This window comes from Oncorhynchus clarkii, chromosome 1 (genome assembly GCF_045791955.1).
Source record: "Oncorhynchus clarkii lewisi isolate Uvic-CL-2024 chromosome 1, UVic_Ocla_1.0, whole genome shotgun sequence".
Taxonomy (NCBI): Eukaryota; Metazoa; Chordata; class Actinopteri; order Salmoniformes; family Salmonidae; genus Oncorhynchus; species Oncorhynchus clarkii.
The window spans coordinates 71513463-71531464 of NC_092147.1; the positions used below are offsets into that span (position 1 = coordinate 71513463).

The 18002-nt window shown below is 48.6% G+C and overlaps 1 protein-coding gene across 2 annotated transcripts in view; it reads right to left on the reverse strand.

Annotated features, from left to right (window-relative positions):
• LOC139411631 (cGMP-dependent protein kinase 1-like) overlaps positions 1 to 18002 on the reverse strand; it is a 157933-nt gene that overhangs the window by 11031 nt on the left and 128900 nt on the right. For both annotated transcript variants that reach the window (XM_071158236.1, XM_071158228.1), the window contains exons 8-9: positions 10336 to 10401; positions 4346 to 4420 (exon numbers count right to left, since the gene is read on the reverse strand). In XM_071158236.1, the coding sequence (XP_071014337.1) occupies positions 4346 to 4420; positions 10336 to 10401 (141 nt within the window). The remainder of the gene's footprint in view (positions 1 to 4345; positions 4421 to 10335; positions 10402 to 18002) is intronic.

Genomic DNA, 18002 nt, shown 5'->3' on the forward strand with positions numbered 1-18002 from the left:
AAACTGTTACTCTGCATAATTGGGTAAGGTCCATAATCAAGCATTTCACTGTAAAGTCCAGATCAGTTGTATTCGGAGCATTTAATAAATACAATGCGATTTGATTTGATTAAATAGCCTACCTCCGTGTCAGTTAAGTTAAAACCAAAACTCGTATTCAGGGGGTACGCCATAGGCCTACATTTCATTAAAGAAAATGGGACAAAGCACAGGCCTACCCCCTTGTTAGCTTAAGATTTTGAAGAAAATAAAACTGATTATATCTGATTATATAAATCTGATTATATAAAGTGATCTATAACAGAGCTTTGGTCCGCAAAGCTTTATCCCAGAAACAAGCTGTGAATACGCAGGAAAGACGTTACTTTCTTTGACATTCAGAGGCTGAGCTACAACCTTCTATAGCCGAGGAGGCAAAAAATAGACATTGCTTGGGAAATAATCTAATTCTGTCACTATCAAGTGATTAAGTGACTATTCACTTTCTGTACAAAAGCCAGATAGCTTTTAGGGAAAAACTTGAGTGACCTTCTCTCGTTGGGGTTAAGCCACAGAAGAAGAATAGCCAGCAGTTAATAGCCAGCCTCCATTTTTTTTGGCATCAGTAGTTCTACTCTGTCTGGGGTCAAAAGAAATGCCTAACTTTTGAAAGTACCATGCTCAGATTCCAAATTATGCTTCAGATGTAATTATTTGCAAACAGGGATAGTTTGGTTTAAAACAAGACACACTGATTTGGCATTGGAGAAATATGATAAGATGAACACATAGGCCACACATAGGCCTATCTCTCTGTCCATTCTTAGCCTGTAATTTCGGTCATTTTTGTGGTATTAAGAAATATTCTGCTGATATGTAAAATGACGTAGAATTGCATGACATTTTTATAAAAGTCTATTTTTACTCGGACCTGCAAATACAACGATAGGTTCATGCAATGCTTTTACTATAAAGGAGATCTTTCCACCCCTACTCTTGTCCACGGTCTGTGAACCCACAACCTTCTGGCCCACAGCCCTGTGTGCTATCAAAATTCCTGCGTTGCCATGTAATGCTTACAGGGCGAAGAACTGTTTCTAAAATTGCATATCTAAGGCTTTGGTCTGTCCAAGAAGGGCGGGTAAACATTAGACATCTTCTCTGCTATCCACTTTGTTTTAATTATTATTTTAGGTATAGGGGAGGGTCACTTGTTTTCTTTCTAGCCTTTATTATAAATAACATTCACTCTCTAACAGTGTCAAAGCAAGAAGAAAATCGCAGCCTCTTGCTATATGGATATTGCAATTGCAATTTCTATCTGAATTTGATTAATCGTGCAGTCCTATTTCAACCACATAAAATATTAATCCAAGCAGAACAAAAATATTTCCTCTATTTGCGGGTTAGGGTCGGGTGAGGGCCTCAGATTTTCACTTCATCACATAATAGTCGGACGGTTGCGGAAGGGTTATCAGAAATTGCAGGCAGGTGAACAAACAGCTGACCCATGTACCACTTATACCCCCATTTCTTGCAAATCTGACCAAATTCATTTTGAAAGATGAGATCCTTTATGAGATACAACAATAGAACACAAGCATTTGTATTGTATAGCAGTGGTGGAAAAAGTACTCAATTGTCATACTTGAGTAAAAGTAAACATACTTCAGTAGAAAATTACTCAAGTAAAAGTGAAAGTCACCCGGTAAAACACTACTTGAGTAAAAGTCTAAAAGGATTTGGTTTAAAATATACTTAAGTTTCAAAAGTAAATGGAATTGCTAAAATGTACTTATGTATCAAAAGTATAAACCATAAGCAAACCAGACGGCACCATTTAACAAAAACAATTGACGGATAGCCAGGGGCACACCCCAACACTCAGACATAATTTACAAGCATTTGTGTTTAGTGAGTCTGCCAGATCAGAGGCAGTAGGAATATTCTCTTGAAAAGTGTGTGAATTGGACCAGTACTTTTGGGTGTCAGGGAAAATGTATGGAGTAAAAAGTACATTACTTTCTTTAGGAATGTAGTGAAGTAAAAGTAAAAGTTGGCAAAAATATAAATAGTAAATTAAAGTACAGATACCCAAAAAACGACTTACAGTGGGGCAAACAAGTATTTAGTCAGCCACCAATTGTGCAAGTTCTCCCACTTAAAAAGATGAGAGAGGCCTGTAATTTGTTGCTTGTTTGTAGGTGACCAAATACTTATTTTCCACCATAATTTGCAAATAAATTCATAAAAAATCCTACAATGTGATTGTCTGGATTTCTTTTCTCATTTTGTCTACCATAGTTGAAGTGTACCTATGATGAGAATTACAGGCCTCTCTCATCTTTTTAAGTGGGAGAACTTGCACAATTGGTGGCTGACTAAATACTTTTTTGCCCCACTGTAAGTAGTACCTTCAAGTATTTTTACTTAAGTACTTTACACCACTGGTATACAACAACCTTGAATCCAACTGCACAACCAGGGATGGAAATATTGTTGAAAACATTACCAATGTATCATACTGGACACAATGCAGAAGATTGTACGGTGAGTTCCATGACAAAGACTCTATTCACTGTCTTACTCAGACATGGGCCTCACTACAGTGACCAACACACAGTAACTTTCTCCATTCTTATCTCTTTCCAGGATGTAAGCAAAATAGTAAAACATTATTTATATTTTGTACACAAATAATATAATCTTCTGTAGTCCCCCCCCCCCCCCCCCCCAATATAAGAATTTCAGTATGAGAGAGGCTGACATTTCAAATGTACCAAACGAGGTACACACAGCCAGGTATGGAATTACTGTATGTACTGTTTATAATAACATGTTTAAACATCATACAGACTTCCAACAAATAACATAATACTACCAAAATAATTACCTAAGGTGTAATAAAATAACTATATTTCTGACATTAGTGGATTAGCGAACAGTAGACAGATAAGATCATAAAGAATTATGTCATTCTTGTCTGTGAGTGTGTGCGTGCACAAGTGTTTTGCTGGCTGTATGAGTGTTTGCCTATATGTGTGTATCTGTATATGAGTGTATATAATGTATCAAACACTCAAGCCCCCATCTATTGCTCCAATGCTTCCTGAAGAGAGAGGGAGAGTGCTTCCCAAAGTCCCCCATGAGATCTTCTGATGCGACACAGCTGCCAGTACCTCCATTTTCATCACATCAGGGACTGGAGCCTGGAACAAACCAGACCCTTTCTATACTCGGTGTGTCCAAGCTCAAACACACTCAAAACTAAGTTGTAGGTTTTGCCTTTGTTACTAAACTCTGGATAGAAACACCTGCTTAAGTGACAGAAATAAATACAAATGTTCCACAAACTTTGTGGTTAGGATATTCCTTTATGTCAAAGGGAGAACTACCACCCTTACTGCATTGAGGAAATAATCAAATGATAAACAAAAAGTGTAGTGTTGAGGAAAAGGCAACTCTCCCTAATAGCGAGAAGCTGTAGTCAAGATGCAGTTGCCGTGTGGCGCCCAGCCAGCTGTGGCCAATTAGACAGGTTCCATCTCAGTGGCGGTCTGAGTCGGGCTCCTCAATCTCTCCTGGCGACCGGCTCCCAGGAAGTAACGAACAGGAAAGGAAACTCCGGGGATACAACAGACAGTAGCGGGATGGTGAAAAAGTCATTTTAATCAGGGTGACAAAGGCACATATTTTTGATTTGACAGACAGAGGAATTAGAGTTGCATTTATTTGGTATTGTGTGGCTCAGTCTGTAGAGTATGGAACTATTAATGCCAAGTGTTGTGGGTTTGATTCCCTCTGAGGTCACCCATAAGCAAATGTATCCACGCATGACTGTAAGTCACCTTGGATAAAAGCATCTGCTAAATGGTACATTATATTACCACAGAGGGTATGTAGAATAGGGATATACAATAATATAACACTAGATATACAACTGTCAACTCTCTCCGAGTGTTTTGGCTGGTGACAAGCTGACCCCAGTGTTTCACTTTACTCACAGCTTTGCGGTCAGTCTGTCCTGTGTTTCAACCACAGTTCTGGTTTCTCCTCACCTTGTCTCACAACATTACCCTGCATTGAAATGGCATCTCTTTATGCCAACAAGAACACGCCACAGCACCAAGGTGCCCCTGTGCCAGGGTGTCCAGTGTCTGGTGCTATGCTCCTGTTCTCATGGTCACAGATAACATATTGGTTCCTCCAAGGGCTGTGGTAGAGGTTACGACCTTCACTTCCATGTCTGTCACCAGAGAATTGTGTTATGTAACAGACCGAAGGTTGACCAAACCACAAAGCCAAGCAAAGCCGGTTGATAGAATGATTAATTAAGTAGACAGTGAAAGAAAGACAGGGGACTTACCTAGCCTTGGCCTCAGCATCCTCACAGCCTTTACTGGACACCTCCTCCAACCCTCCAATCAGGTGCTTGAAGGAGCTGCAACACAGGAAGTGAAAGAGTGTTTGTGAAACATCACTTTTTATAGGAGTTGAAGACATTGATCCATTGCATTGATGTCACCCTCCTCCTGAAATGACATTCAATAAACTGTAGTATCTTGATATATAATTTTTCTTGTCTTCAAGTAATCACGTCAGTTGTCTAACAAAAAGATTGCTAATTGGCGTTGTGTTTCATTAACTGTGGTGTAACTGCTCCAGCCCCTTGATAATTGTAATTGACATGACATACTTAATAAGCGGGTCTCTATGTACCCCTAGCCACTTTGTAACGGTTTTCCTGTTGTGAAGTAGAGGCGGACCAAAACGCAGCGTGGTGATGATTCATGTTTGTTTAATAAAGGAAAACTATACATGAATAAACTACAAAACAATGAAATGTGAAAACCCAAAACAGCCCTATCTGGTGCAAAACACAGAGACAGGAACAATCACCCACAAACACACAGTGAAACCCAGGCTACCTAAATATGGTTCCCAATCAGAGACAATGACTAACACCTGCCTCTGATTGAGAACCATATCAGGCCAGACATAGAAATAGACAAACAAGACATCCAACATAGAATGCCCACTCAGATCACACCCTGACCAACCAAAACATAGAAACATACAAAGCAAACTATGGTCATGGTGTGACAGGACCCCCCCCCCCCCAAGGTGCGGACTCTGGCCGCAAAACCTGAACCTATCGGGGAGGGTCTGGGTGGGCATCTGTCCGCGGTCCGCTTTATTGTCTGCTTCCGTGGCCTCCTAACCACGGCGACCCTTCTCAATGGACAGAGGGGGAGCTCGGGACAGAGGGGCGGCAGCTCGGGACAGAGGGGGGGCTGCTCGGGACAGAGGGGGGGCTGCTCGGGACAGAGGGGGGGCTGCTCGGGACAGAGGGGGGGCTGCTCGGGACAGAGGGGGGGCTGCTCGGGACAGAGGGGGGGCTGCTCGGGACAGAGGGGCGGCTGCTCGGGACAGAGGGGCGGCTGCTCGGGACAGATGGGAGGCTGCTCGGGACAGAGGGGCGGCTGCTCGGGACAGAGGGGCAGCTGCTCGGGGCTGAGGGGCTCCGGCGCCTCTGGGCTGAGGGGCTCCGGCGCCTCTGGGCTGAGGGGCTCCGGCGCCTCTGGGCTGAGGGGCTCCGGCGCCTCTGGGCTGAGGGGCTCCGGCGCCTCTGGGCTGAGGGGCTCTGGCAGATCCTGGCTGGCTGGCAGTTCTGGCAGATCCTGGCTGAACGGCAGATCCTGGCTGAATAGCGGATCCCGGCTGACTGGCGGATCTGGAAGATCCTGGCTGACTGGCAGCTCCATGCTGACTGGCTGCTCTGGTTGCTCCATGCTGACTGGCAGCTCTGGCAGCTCCTTGCAGACTGGCGGCTCCTTGCAGACTGGGAGCTCTGGCGGCTCCTTGCAGACTGGCAGCTCTGGCGGCTCCTTGCAGACTGGCAGCTCTGGCGGCTCCTTGCAGACTGGCAGCTCTGGCGGCTACTTGCAGACTGGCAGCTCTGGCGGCTCCTTGCAGACTGGCAGCTCTGGCGGCTCCTTGCAGACTGGCAGCTCTGGCGGCTCCTTGCAGACTGGCAGCTCTGGCGGCTCCTTGCAGACTGGCAGCTCTGGCGGCTCCTTGCAGACTGGCAGCTCTGGCGGCTCCTTGCAGACTGGCAGCTCTGGTGGCTCCTTGCAGACTGGCAGCTCTGGCGGCTCCTTGCAGACTGGCAGCTCTGGCGGCTCCTTGCAGACTGGCAGCTCTGGCGGCTCCTTGCAGACTGGCAGCTCTGGCGGCTCCTTGAAGACTGGCAGCTCTGGCGGCTACTTGCAGACTGGCAGCTCCCTGCAGACTGGCAGCTCTGGCAGCTCCCTGCAGACTGGCAGCTCTGGCAGCTCCCTGCAGACTGGCAGCTCTGGCAGCTCCCTGCAGACTGGCAGCTCTGGCAGCTCCCTGCAGACTGGAAGCTCTGGCAGCTCCCTGCAGACTGGAAGCTCTGGCAGCTCCCTGCAGACTGGCAGCTCTGACAGCTCCCTGCAGACTGGCAGCTCCTTGCAGACTGGCAGCTCTGGCAGCTCCTTGCAGACTGGCAGCTCCTTGCAGACTGGCAGCTCCTTGCAGACTGGCAGCTCCGGCAGCGCTGTAGAGGCGGAAGGCTCTGGCAGCGCTAAACAGGCGGGAGACTCTGACAGCGCTGTAGAGGAGGAAGGCTCTGACTGCGCTGAACAGGCGGGAGACTCCGGCAGCGCTGTAGAGGATGAAGGCTCTGGCAGCGCTAGATAGGCGGGAGACTCCGGCAGCGCTGGAGAGGAGGAAGGCTCTGGCAGCGCTGGACAGGCGAGGCGCACTGTAGGCCTGATGCGTGGTGCTGGCACTGGTGGTACTGGGCCGAGAACACGCACAGGAAGCCTGGTGCGGGGAGCTGCCACCGGAGGGCTGGTGCGTGGAGGTAGTACTGGGTAGACCGGACCGTGCAGGCACACTGGAGCTCTTGAGCACCGAGCCTGCCCAACCTTACCTGGTTGAATGCTCCCGGTCGCCCTGCCAGTACAGCATAGCACGGTGCCTGTCCGGTCTCTCTAGCCCCCCGGTAAGCACAGGAAGTTGGCGTAGGTCTCCTACCTGGCCTCGCCATACTCCCTGTGAGCCCCCCCCCCCCCAAGACATTTTTGGGTCTGACTCTCGGGCTTCCTACCGCGCCGCCGTGCTTGTCTCTCCAACTCCATTCTCCGATAACCTTCCGCGCACTGCTCCATAGAATCCCAGGCGGGCTCCGGCACTCTCCCTGGGTCGACTGCCCACCTGTCTATCTCCTCCCAAGTAGTATAGTCCATACTCCTGCTGTCCAAAACGTCCTCCCATGTCCATTCCTCTTTTCGCTGCTGTTGCTGTTGCCCGTTACCACGCCGCTTGGTCCTGTTGTGGTGGGTGATTCTGTAGACGGTTTTCCTGTTGTGAAGTAGAGGCGGACCAAAACGCAGCGCGGTGATGATTCATGTTCGTTTAATAAAGGAAAACTATACATGAATAAACTACAAAACAATGAAATGTGAAAACCCAAAACAGCCCTATCTGGTGCAAAACACAGAGACAGGAACAATCACCCACAAATACACAGTGAAACCCAGGCTACCTAAATATGGTTCCCAATCAGAGACAATGACTAACACCTGCCTCTGATTGAGAACCATATCAGGCCAGACATAGAAATAGACAAACAAGACATCCAACATAGAATGCCCAATCAGATCACACCCTGACCAACCAAAACATAGAAACATACAAAGCAAACTATGGTCAGGGTGTGACACACTTATTCTCCATATGACTAATCTAGTGCAGCTGTGTATTGCATCTTTATAGTACCTATGAAAACTTTATGAATGTTAAAAAAACCTTTGTAAGATTGTTGTTTGTTTGAAGTGGAAACCACTTGGTCTCAATTTATAATACCCAGATTCCCCACACATATCATCTCTGTTTGGATGTGCTTGAGCCCTAGACCCATAAATCCTTAAGCAAATATTGATGAATATGAAAATGAAGGATAATAATGATAAATGTAAATTTCAATTGATATCTTTACAACTGAAATACCAGCTTACAACCCTGGCTGCCAAGGCTAAATCCTCATGCCAAAATACTTACATTGTGACATTCAAACACATGCGCAAACACACACACACACACACACACAGACACAGACACACACACAGACACACACACACACACACACACACACACACACACACACACACACACACACACACACACACACACACACACACACACACACACACACACACACACACACACACACACACACATCCAGTTGAAGTCAGAAGTTTAAATACACTTAGGTTGGAGCCATTAAAACTCATTTTTCCAACAATTGTTTACAGACAGATTATTTCACTTATAATTCACCATATCACAATTCCAGTGGGTCAGAAGTTTACTACATACTGTACATTAAGTTGACTGTGCCTTTAAACAGCTTGGAAAATTCCAGAAAATTATGTCATGGCTTTAGAAGCTTCTGATAGGCTAATTGACATAATTTCAGTCAATTGGAGGTGTACCTGTGGATGTATTTCAAGGCCTACCTAACTCAGTGCCTCTTTGCTTGATATGGGAAAATCAAAAGAAATCAGAACTCAGAAAAATAAAATTGTAGGTAATTGTAAGTCTGGTTCATCCTTGGGAGCAATTTCCAGAGGCCTTAAGGTACAATGTTCATATGTACAAACAATAGTATGCAAGTATAACCCCCATGGGACCATGCAGCCGCCATACCGCTCAAGAAGGAGGCGCGTTCTGTCTCCGAGAGATGAATGTACTTTGGTGCAAAAAGTGCAAATCTTTCCCAGAACAACAGCAAAGGACCTTGTGAAGATGCTGGATTAAACAGGTACAAAAGTATCTATATCCACAGTAAAACGAGTCCTATATCGAAATAACCTGAAAGGCTGCTCAGCAAGGAAGAAGCCACTGCTCCAAAACTGCCATAAAAAAATCCAGACTACGGTTTGCAACTGCACGTGGGGACAGAGATTGTACTTTTTGGAGAAATGTGCTCTGGTCGGATGAAACTAAAATAGAACTGTTTGGCCATAATGACCATCGTTACATTTGGAGGAAAAAGGGGGAGGCTTGCAGGCCGAAGAACCCCATCCCAACCGTGAAGCATGGGGGTGGCAACATCATGTTGTGGGGGTGCTTTGCTGCAGGAGGGACTGGTGCACTTCACAAAATAGATGGCATCACGAGGGAGGAAAATAATGTGGATATATTGAAGCAACATCTCAAGACATCAGTCAGGAAGTTAAAGCTTGGTCACAAATGGGTCTTCCAAATGGACAATGACCCTAAGAATACTTCCAAAGTTGTTGCAAAATGGCTCAAGGACAACAAATTCAAGGTATTGGAGTGCCATCACAAAGCCCTGACCTCAATCCTATAGAATATTTGTGGGCAGAACTGAAAAAGTGTGTGAAAGCAAGGAGGCCTACAAACCTGACTCAGTTACACCAGCTCTGTCAGGAGGAATGGGCCAAAATTCACGCAACTTATTGTGGGAAGCTTGTGGAAGGCTACCCGAAACGTTTGTCACAAGTTAAACAATTTAATTTAAAGGCAATGCTACAAAATACTAATTAAGTGTATGTACACTTCTGACCCACTTGGAATGTGATGAAAGAAATAAAAGCTTAAAAAAAACAATTCTCTCTACTATTATTCTGACATTTCACATTCTTAAAATAAAGTGGTGATCCTAACTGACCTAAGACAGGGAATTTTTATTAGGATTAAATGTCATGAATTGTGAAAAACTGAGTTTCAATGTGTATGTAATGTGTATGTAAACTTCTGACTTCAACTGTATCTCTGCTGGAGTTTCCCTCTCACCATTATCCCCTAATTCTCATTATCGCTCTCTTTCCCCCCCTCTCTCTTCCCCCCTGCCACCGCTAACCTCTCTCTCATCCTGGCCTTAAACCCAACCCATTCTTGTTGACGCATATGGCAAGCTGGCTATGTGAGGTGAGAGAGCATTAGCGGTCTGTGTGACAGAGTGACAGACCATAATAATCATCTCATTCAGATGACTCACTCACTAAGGGTTGCCCATGAGAGGCCTGCTCCATAACAGGAGCTAACCTGATACCACCTAACCCTGCTCTTACATTACAGCTAACTGATATACTGATGTTAGCAGTGACACAATGAGTGTCCTGTATGGCTCAGTTGGTAGAGCATGATGCTTGCAACATCAGGGTTATGGGTTCAATTCCCAGGGCCATTTGTACAAAAAAAGTTGCTTTGGATAAAAGCTTATGTTATATAAGATTCTAGACCAAATGATTAAAACCATTTCAGAATACAAGAGAAGGTACTGAGGTTTTGAATACTCACTCTCTGTCGATGACCAGACATGTAACGGCCTCTGCAGCGATGACGTTTGCTGTCCTGATGTCCTCCCTGCAACAGAACATGAACAGTCATTAGTAACACATATTACACAGAATACAGCAGCACCTTTTTTTATGAAACATTAACGACCAGGTATGTGTTTAAAATGACATGGAAAAATAGTTATTACACAATAAAAACATTGTGTTCCACATTTTGATAAATCATTCCAACACTGCTTTTGATACGTTAGGAAACCACAGACTTGCCATGGAAAAATGTCATCATAGGATTATCAAGCTTTGTGTTGACAAATACATGGACATTAGTGACAGTAAACAGTACCAAAAGTAAAACCAGCTTCACTCTGTATTGTTAGTGACATCATCGATATCCTCCTCTTCCGAGGACTCGTCTCCCCAGTCGCTCTCAGAGTCTGAGTTGTCCCAGGACTCCATGGCCCCTCCAGTCTAACTAGCACGACCAGTCCACACACACACACACACACACACACACACACACACACACACACACACACACACACACACACACTACCATATCACTGAGAACACTCAAATCTACACTTACAGCTGGGAAGGCGAGTCCATGCAAGCTGTCTACACACACTTTAACAGATCTCAGGGTCAAGTGAAGACCACTCTAAGACACACTGAAACCTAACACTTAATGCGGCAGCTGGAGGAGTCCATACAGTATTCCACTTCATCCAAATTCATAACAGGAAAACTCTGTTGGCAAAAGATGAGCATACACTAAATACTGTACTAAATACAGTACTGAACAAGTACGGAATCAAGCTTTACTCCCGGTCGGTGAGAAAGTGTATCAGCATTAGAGCTGTTGACATGTAAGTCAAGTCACACTGTCGTGTCTAAGTAGGGGAGGAATGACCCATATGTTGAAGCTGCTACGCAACCTATTTCACATGGACCGAGGTGACAAGCCCTTCTCATGCCATCTAGCCTCCTCATACACCCCCCCCACCCCACCACTACCCATTTTCCAAACACACACACGCAAACACACTCCCTATCTCAAAAGGTCACAGCTGCAGGAAACGACAAGGGTTTCACCAGTGGAAAAGAGAGGAGAGGAGGCAACCATTAAGGAGTGTTGTGGTAAAGATGGGCTAAAGAGGAAAGAGAGAGGGTTTTTTCTCACATGGGCATGCACAGGGCATGTGGAGGGAGGGAGGCGGGAGGCTGAAGGGGGTATTAATTGAACTAAATCCAGTCCCTGAGTGGTACATCCTTGTACTTGCCATCATAAACACCTGCTGGGTGTGAATTGGGACTATGTGCCAAATGTAGCCTCTCTGCCATTGTGCTACTGATGTCAACAGTGTTTTGGCAGATACACCTGCCTCTCAAGAGGACAGGGTACATTGCTTTTTCCATGTCGGAAGAAAGAAACCCCCAACACACATACGCATGCACACATTCACACACACACACACGGACAAAATCTATTTTGCTTTCTATCTCAGATAATGAGCAGGGCCCATAAAGAGACTGAGCTGCTAGCTGTTCACTGTTAAAGGGGCAATCTGCAGTTGTTACATCCATTTTTGGACTTAAGTTAATGACGTGATACCATTCATTCTTGAAAGATATCATTTATAAATGCCTCGTGAGCTTAGTTAAACTGTTGAACCCCATCAGAACCCAAAATATAATCCTGTTTAACTCCACTGTTTGTAAACAAAATGAATGTCAACAAACACTGTATATGTCACGAGTCCGACCGAGGGTGTTTCCCTTTCCCGGGCAGGTGGCGCTCGGCGGTCGTCGTCACCGGCCTATTAGCTGCCACTGATTGTTTTTCCTTCCCCTCCTTGTATGTTGAGTGGTAGCACCTGTGAATGTTTAATTAGTTTGTCTTTATTAGACAGCCGGCCCGCCTGGTTGTTGTGCGGGATTATTTCTATGTAACCTTCGGCTCTGTGGTATAGGCACGTGTTAGTGTCCGGTCGGGATTGTTTCCCATTGTACATTTTGATTCCCTGTGTTTTGGGAACGTAACGTTTTTGTGAGCACCCTGTGGTGCATTGGTGCGATTAAAAGACGCGCAGCATTGAACTCTCTGTCTCCTGCATTTGACTCCACACCCACGACACCCGGAGCATTACAGAATCCCGCACCTATCAAATTGAATGGAGTCAGCAGGAGCAGCAGCCAACCCTCTCCCATCGATGGAGGAACGGGTTCTCCACCACACCACCGTCCTTCATCGGATTGGATCCGCGATGGATCAAGTGATGGAGAGAATGGACAGATGGGAGAGGAGTGGGCTCCTCTCTCCACCTTCGGCACCCACGGTTCCGGACTCCCCATCTCCCGACTCCAGCACCCTCCGTCTGACGCTACCGAGGGCTTATGATGGAGCGGCGGCGGGTTGCCAGGGGTTTCTGCTCCAGCTGGAGCTATACCTGGCCACCATCAGACCCACTCCCTCAGGAGAAGAGAGGGTGAGTGTCCTCATCTCCTGCCTCACGGGTCGTGCCCTGGAATGGGCGAATGCGGTCTGGAATGGTCCAGACTCAGCGCGGGAGCACTACCCAGAGTTTTCCCGTCGCTTCCGCACCGTGTTTGATCACCCTCTAGACGGCCGAGCGGCGGGAGAACGACTATTTCACCTCAGGCAGGAGAGGAGGAGCGCCCAGGATTACGCGCTGGAGTTCCGGACCTTGGCAGCCGGATCTGGGTGGAACGACAGGGCCCTCATGGACCACTACAGGTGTAGTCTCCGAGAGGATGTCCGCCGGGAGTTAGCGTGTCGGGACACCACTCTGTCACTGGATCAGCTGATTGACATGTCCATTCGACTGGTTAATCTGCTGGCTGCCCGCGGGCGTTCAGAGAGGGTCCTGTGCGTTCCACCACCCAGCCCCTCCGCTCCCATTCCGATGGAGTTGGGAGTGGCTGCGCCGAGGGGTACCGGAGGAGGAGGCCTTCCCTGCACCAACTGTGGTCGGAGAGGACACACGTCTGATCGGTGCTGGGGGGGTCCGTCTGGGAGTAGAGATGGCAGGCGGAACGCTTCTCGGTCACCCCAGGTGAGTCAGCATCAAACTCACCCAGAACCCCCTGTTGGCCACATGTTTGTCTTAACTTTTTTCCTTCGCTTTTTTCCCTCTTCCCAGCATAGGGCGCTAGTCGATTCAGGCGCAGCTGGGAACTTTATGGATCGCGGACTCGCCCTTAAGTTAGGGGTTCCGCTGGTGCCGATCGATTCTCCTTTCCCCGTGCACTCCCTAGATAGCCGGCCATTAGGGTCAGGGATGGTCAGGGAGACCACGGTCCCACTGGACATGGTGACGCAGGGGAATCATAGGGAGCGTATCAGTTTCTTTATTATTGACTCGCCTGCGTTTCCAGTGGTGCTGGGGACTCCCTGGCTGGCCCGGCACAATCCTAAAATTTCGTGGAGACAGGGGCGTCTCCAGGGGTGGTCAGAGGAGTGTTCTGGAAGGTGTTTGGGAGTTTCCATCGGTGCCACGTCGGTGGAGAGTCCAGACCAGGGTTCCACGGTGTGCATTCCCCCCGAGTATGCCGATTTGGCAATCGCTTTCAGTAAAGTGAAAGCGACTAAATTACCACCTTATCGACCGGGAAGGGATTGTACGATAGATCTCCAGGTAGACGCTGTGCTTCCCAAGAGTCACGTGTACCCGCTGTCCCAGGAGGAGACGTTGGCAATGGAGACATATGTCACGGAGGCGCTGGGACAGGGGTACATTCGGTCCTCCATTTCACCCGTCTCCTCAAGTTTCTTTTTTGTGAGGAAAAAGGAGGGAGGCTTGCGTCCGTGTATCGATTATAGAGGTCTAAACGCCATCACAGTGGGGTATAGTTACCCTCTACCTCTCATCGCTACGGCGGTGGAATCGTTCCACGGAGCGCAGTTCTTCACAAAACTGGATCTCAGGAGCGCGTATAGTTTGGTGCGTATTCGGAAGGGAGACGAGTGGAAAACCACATTTAGTACTACATCAGGCCACTATGAGTACCTCGTCATGCCGTATGGGTTAAAGAATGCTCCAGCCGTTTTCCAATCCTTTGTAGACGAGATTCTCAGGGACCTGTGCGGGCAGGGAGTGGTGGCTTATATCGATGACATTCTGATCTACTCGGCCACTCACACCGCGCATGTGTCTCTGGTGCGCAAGGTGCTTGGTAGACTGCTGGAGCATGACCTATACGTCAAGGCTGAGAAATGCGTGTTCTCTAAACGAGCCGTGTCTTTTCTGGGATATCGCATTTCCACCTCGGGGGTAGTGATGGAGGGTGACCGCATTAGGGCCGTGCGTAATTGGCCGACTCCGACCACGGTAAAGGAGGTGCAGCGGTTTCTGGGTTTTGCCAACTACTACCGGAGGTTTATCCGGGGTTTTGGCCAGGTAGCGGCTCCCATTACCTCACTGCTGAAGGGGGGCCCGGTGCGTTTGCAGTGGTCAGCAGAGGCGGACGGAGCATTCAACAAGTTGAAGGCGCTGTTTACTGATGCGCCCGTGTTGGCGCATCCGGACCCCTCTCTAGCATTCATAGTGGAGGTGGACGCGTCCGAGGCTGGGGTGGGTGCCGTGCTATCACAGCGCTCGGGTACGCCACCAAAACTCCGACCCTGCGCTTTCTTCTCAAGGAAGCTCAGCCCAGCGGAGCGTAACTATGATGTGGGGGACCGGGAGTTGCTAGCGGTGGTTAGAGCTCTGAAGGTGTGGAGACACTGGCTTGAGGGGGCTAAACACCCCTTTCTCATCTGGACCGACCACCAGAATCTGGAGTATATTCGGGCAGCTAGGAGACTTAACCCACGTCAGGCAAGGTGGGCCATGTTCTTCACCCGGTTCCGATTTACTTTGTCTTATAGACCGGGCTCCCAGAACGTGAAGGCTGACGCACTGTCCCGCCTTTATGACACGGAGGATGGGTCCACCGAACCTACTCCCATCCTTCCCGCCTCGAAGCTGGTAGCCCCAGTGGTATGGGAGGTGGACTCGGACATCGAGCGGGCGTTACGGGCTGAACCCGCGCCTCCTCAGTGTCCAGCGGGGCGAAGGTACGTGCCGCTTGGTGTTTGGGACAAACTGATTCGGTGGGCTCACGTCCTACCCTCCTTGGGTCACCCTGGGGTGACGAGGACAGTGGGGAGCCTTCAGGGGAGGTATTGGTGGCCTACGTTGGCTAAGGACGTTAAGGGTTATGTCTCCTCCTGTTCAGTGTGCGCTCAGAGTAAGGCTCCTAGGCACCTTCCTAGAGGGAAGCTACAACCCCTCCCTGTTCCACAGCGGCCATGGTCACATCTGTCCATAGATTTCCTAACCGATCTCCCGCCGTCTCAGGGGAACACCACGGTTCTGGTGATTGTGGATCGGTTCTCTAAGTCCTGCCGTCTCCTCCCGTTGCCCGGTATCCCTACAGCCCTACAGACTGCGGAGGCGTTATTCAGGACATCGTTTCTGATCGGGGCCCCCAATTCACGTCCCGGGTATGGAGAGCGTTCATGGAACGTTTGGGGGTCTCTGTCAGCCTGACCTCCGGTTATCACCCCGAGAGTAATGGGCAGGTGGAGAGAGTGAACCAGGAGGTGGGTAGGTTTCTGCGGTCGTATTGCCAGGATCGGCCAGGGGAGTGGGCACGATACATTCCCTGGGCTGAAATGGCTCAGAACTCACTACGCCACTCCTCTACTAACGTGTCCCCTTTTCAGTGTGTGTTGGGGTACCAGCCGGTCCTGGCACCATGGCATCCGAGCCAGACCGAGGCTCCTGCGGTGGAGGAATGGGTACAGCGCTCCAAGGAGACCTGGAGGGCCGTCCAGGAATCTCTACGACAAGCGAGTGGACGTCAGAAGAGGAGTGCTGACCGCCACCGCAGTGAGGCCCCCGTGTTTGTACCGGGGGACAGGGTCTGGCTCTCGACCCGAAACCTACCTCTCCGCTTGCCCTGCCGGAAGCTGGGTCCGCAGTGTGTAGGGCCCTTTAAAGTCCTGAGGAGGATAAACGAGGTGTGTTATCGATTACAACTCCCTTCCTATTATCGTATTAACCCCTCGTTTCATGTGTCTCTCCTCAGGCCGGTGGTAGCTGGTCCCCTGCAGGACAGTGAGGTACCGGAGGTCCCTCCCCCCCCGCTGGACATCGAGGGGTCCCCGGCGTACACGATCCGGGCCATTCTGGACTCAAGACGCCGGGTGAGGGGCCTGCAGTACCTCGTAGACTGGGAGGGGTACGGTCCGGAGGAGAGGTGCTGGGTACCGGTGGGGGACATCTTGGATCCCTCCATGTTGAGGGATTTCCATCGCCTCCATCCGGATCGCCCTGCGCCTCGTCCTCCGGGGCGACCTCGAGGCCGGTGTCGGCGCGCTGCGGGAGCCACGCGTCAGGGGGGGGGTACTGTCACGAGTCCGACCGAGGGTGTTTCCCTTTCCCGGGCAGGTGGCGCTCGGCGGTCGTCATCACCGGCCTATTAGCTGCCACTGATTGTTTTTCCTTCCCCTCCTTGTATGTTGAGTGGTAGCACCTGTGAATGTTTAATTAGTTTGTCTTTATTAGACAGCCGGCCCGCCTGGTTGTTGTGCGGGATTATTTCTATGTAACCTTCGGCTCTGTGGTATAGGCACGTGTTAGTGTCCGGTCGGGATTGTTTCCCATTGTACATTTTGATTCCCTGTGTTTTGGGAACGTAACGTTTTTGTGAGCACCCTGTGGTGCATTGGTGCGATTAAAAGACGCGCAGCATTGAACTCTCTGTCTCCTGCATTTGACTCCACACCCACGACACCCGGAGCATTACAGTATAGCCTCAAAACATGGTGACAACTATACTTTTATATCATGGATGATGGTCAGTCCTTGCATCCATAGCTCTGTCTATGAATTTTATATCCAGTCCCATCCCTCAGATTTTTACATAAACAGTGGCAGGGGAGGCTTTGTTATTGTTTCAACTCCGGATTGCCCATTTAAGGGACCTCCAGGGTTTCATATTAGAGGGGGTTTTCCATCACCTGCTCTCCTCTTGTTGCTGGGGTAACGTTTTTGTTGATATTGACAATACTATTTCTGCTGTCTGTTAACCTCTGCAAACAATTGATTTACTCTGATCACTGCACACCTTCACAATTGCTTGTAAACACACACACACAGAGACAGAGAGAGAGAGAGAGAGAAAGAGAGAGAGAGGTAGGGAGAGAGAGAGAGAGAGAGAGGTAGGGAGAGAGAGAGAGAGAGAGAGAGGTAGGGAGAGAGAGAGAGAGAGAGAGAGAGAGAGAGAGAGAGAGAGAGAGAGAGAGAGAGAGAGAGAGAAGCCAAATTTAGCCTCTGCCATTGTGCTTCATTGTGCTGTTGTCAACAGTGTTTTGGCTCTCAAGAGAACAGGGTACATTGCTTTTTCCATGTCGGAACAAAGAAACCCCCAACACACACGTACGTTCGCACGCACACACACATAGATGCACCGGAGGGGATGGCTGCCGTTTTACTGGCTCCTAACCAACTTTGCTATTTTGTTTGTTTTTTCGCATTGTTTGTAACTCATTTTAGACGTAATGTTGCTGCTACTGTCTCTTATGACCGAAAAAAGCTTCTGAACATCAGAACAGCGATTTCTCACCTCAAACTGGACAAAGATTTTTCTTTAATGAGTCCA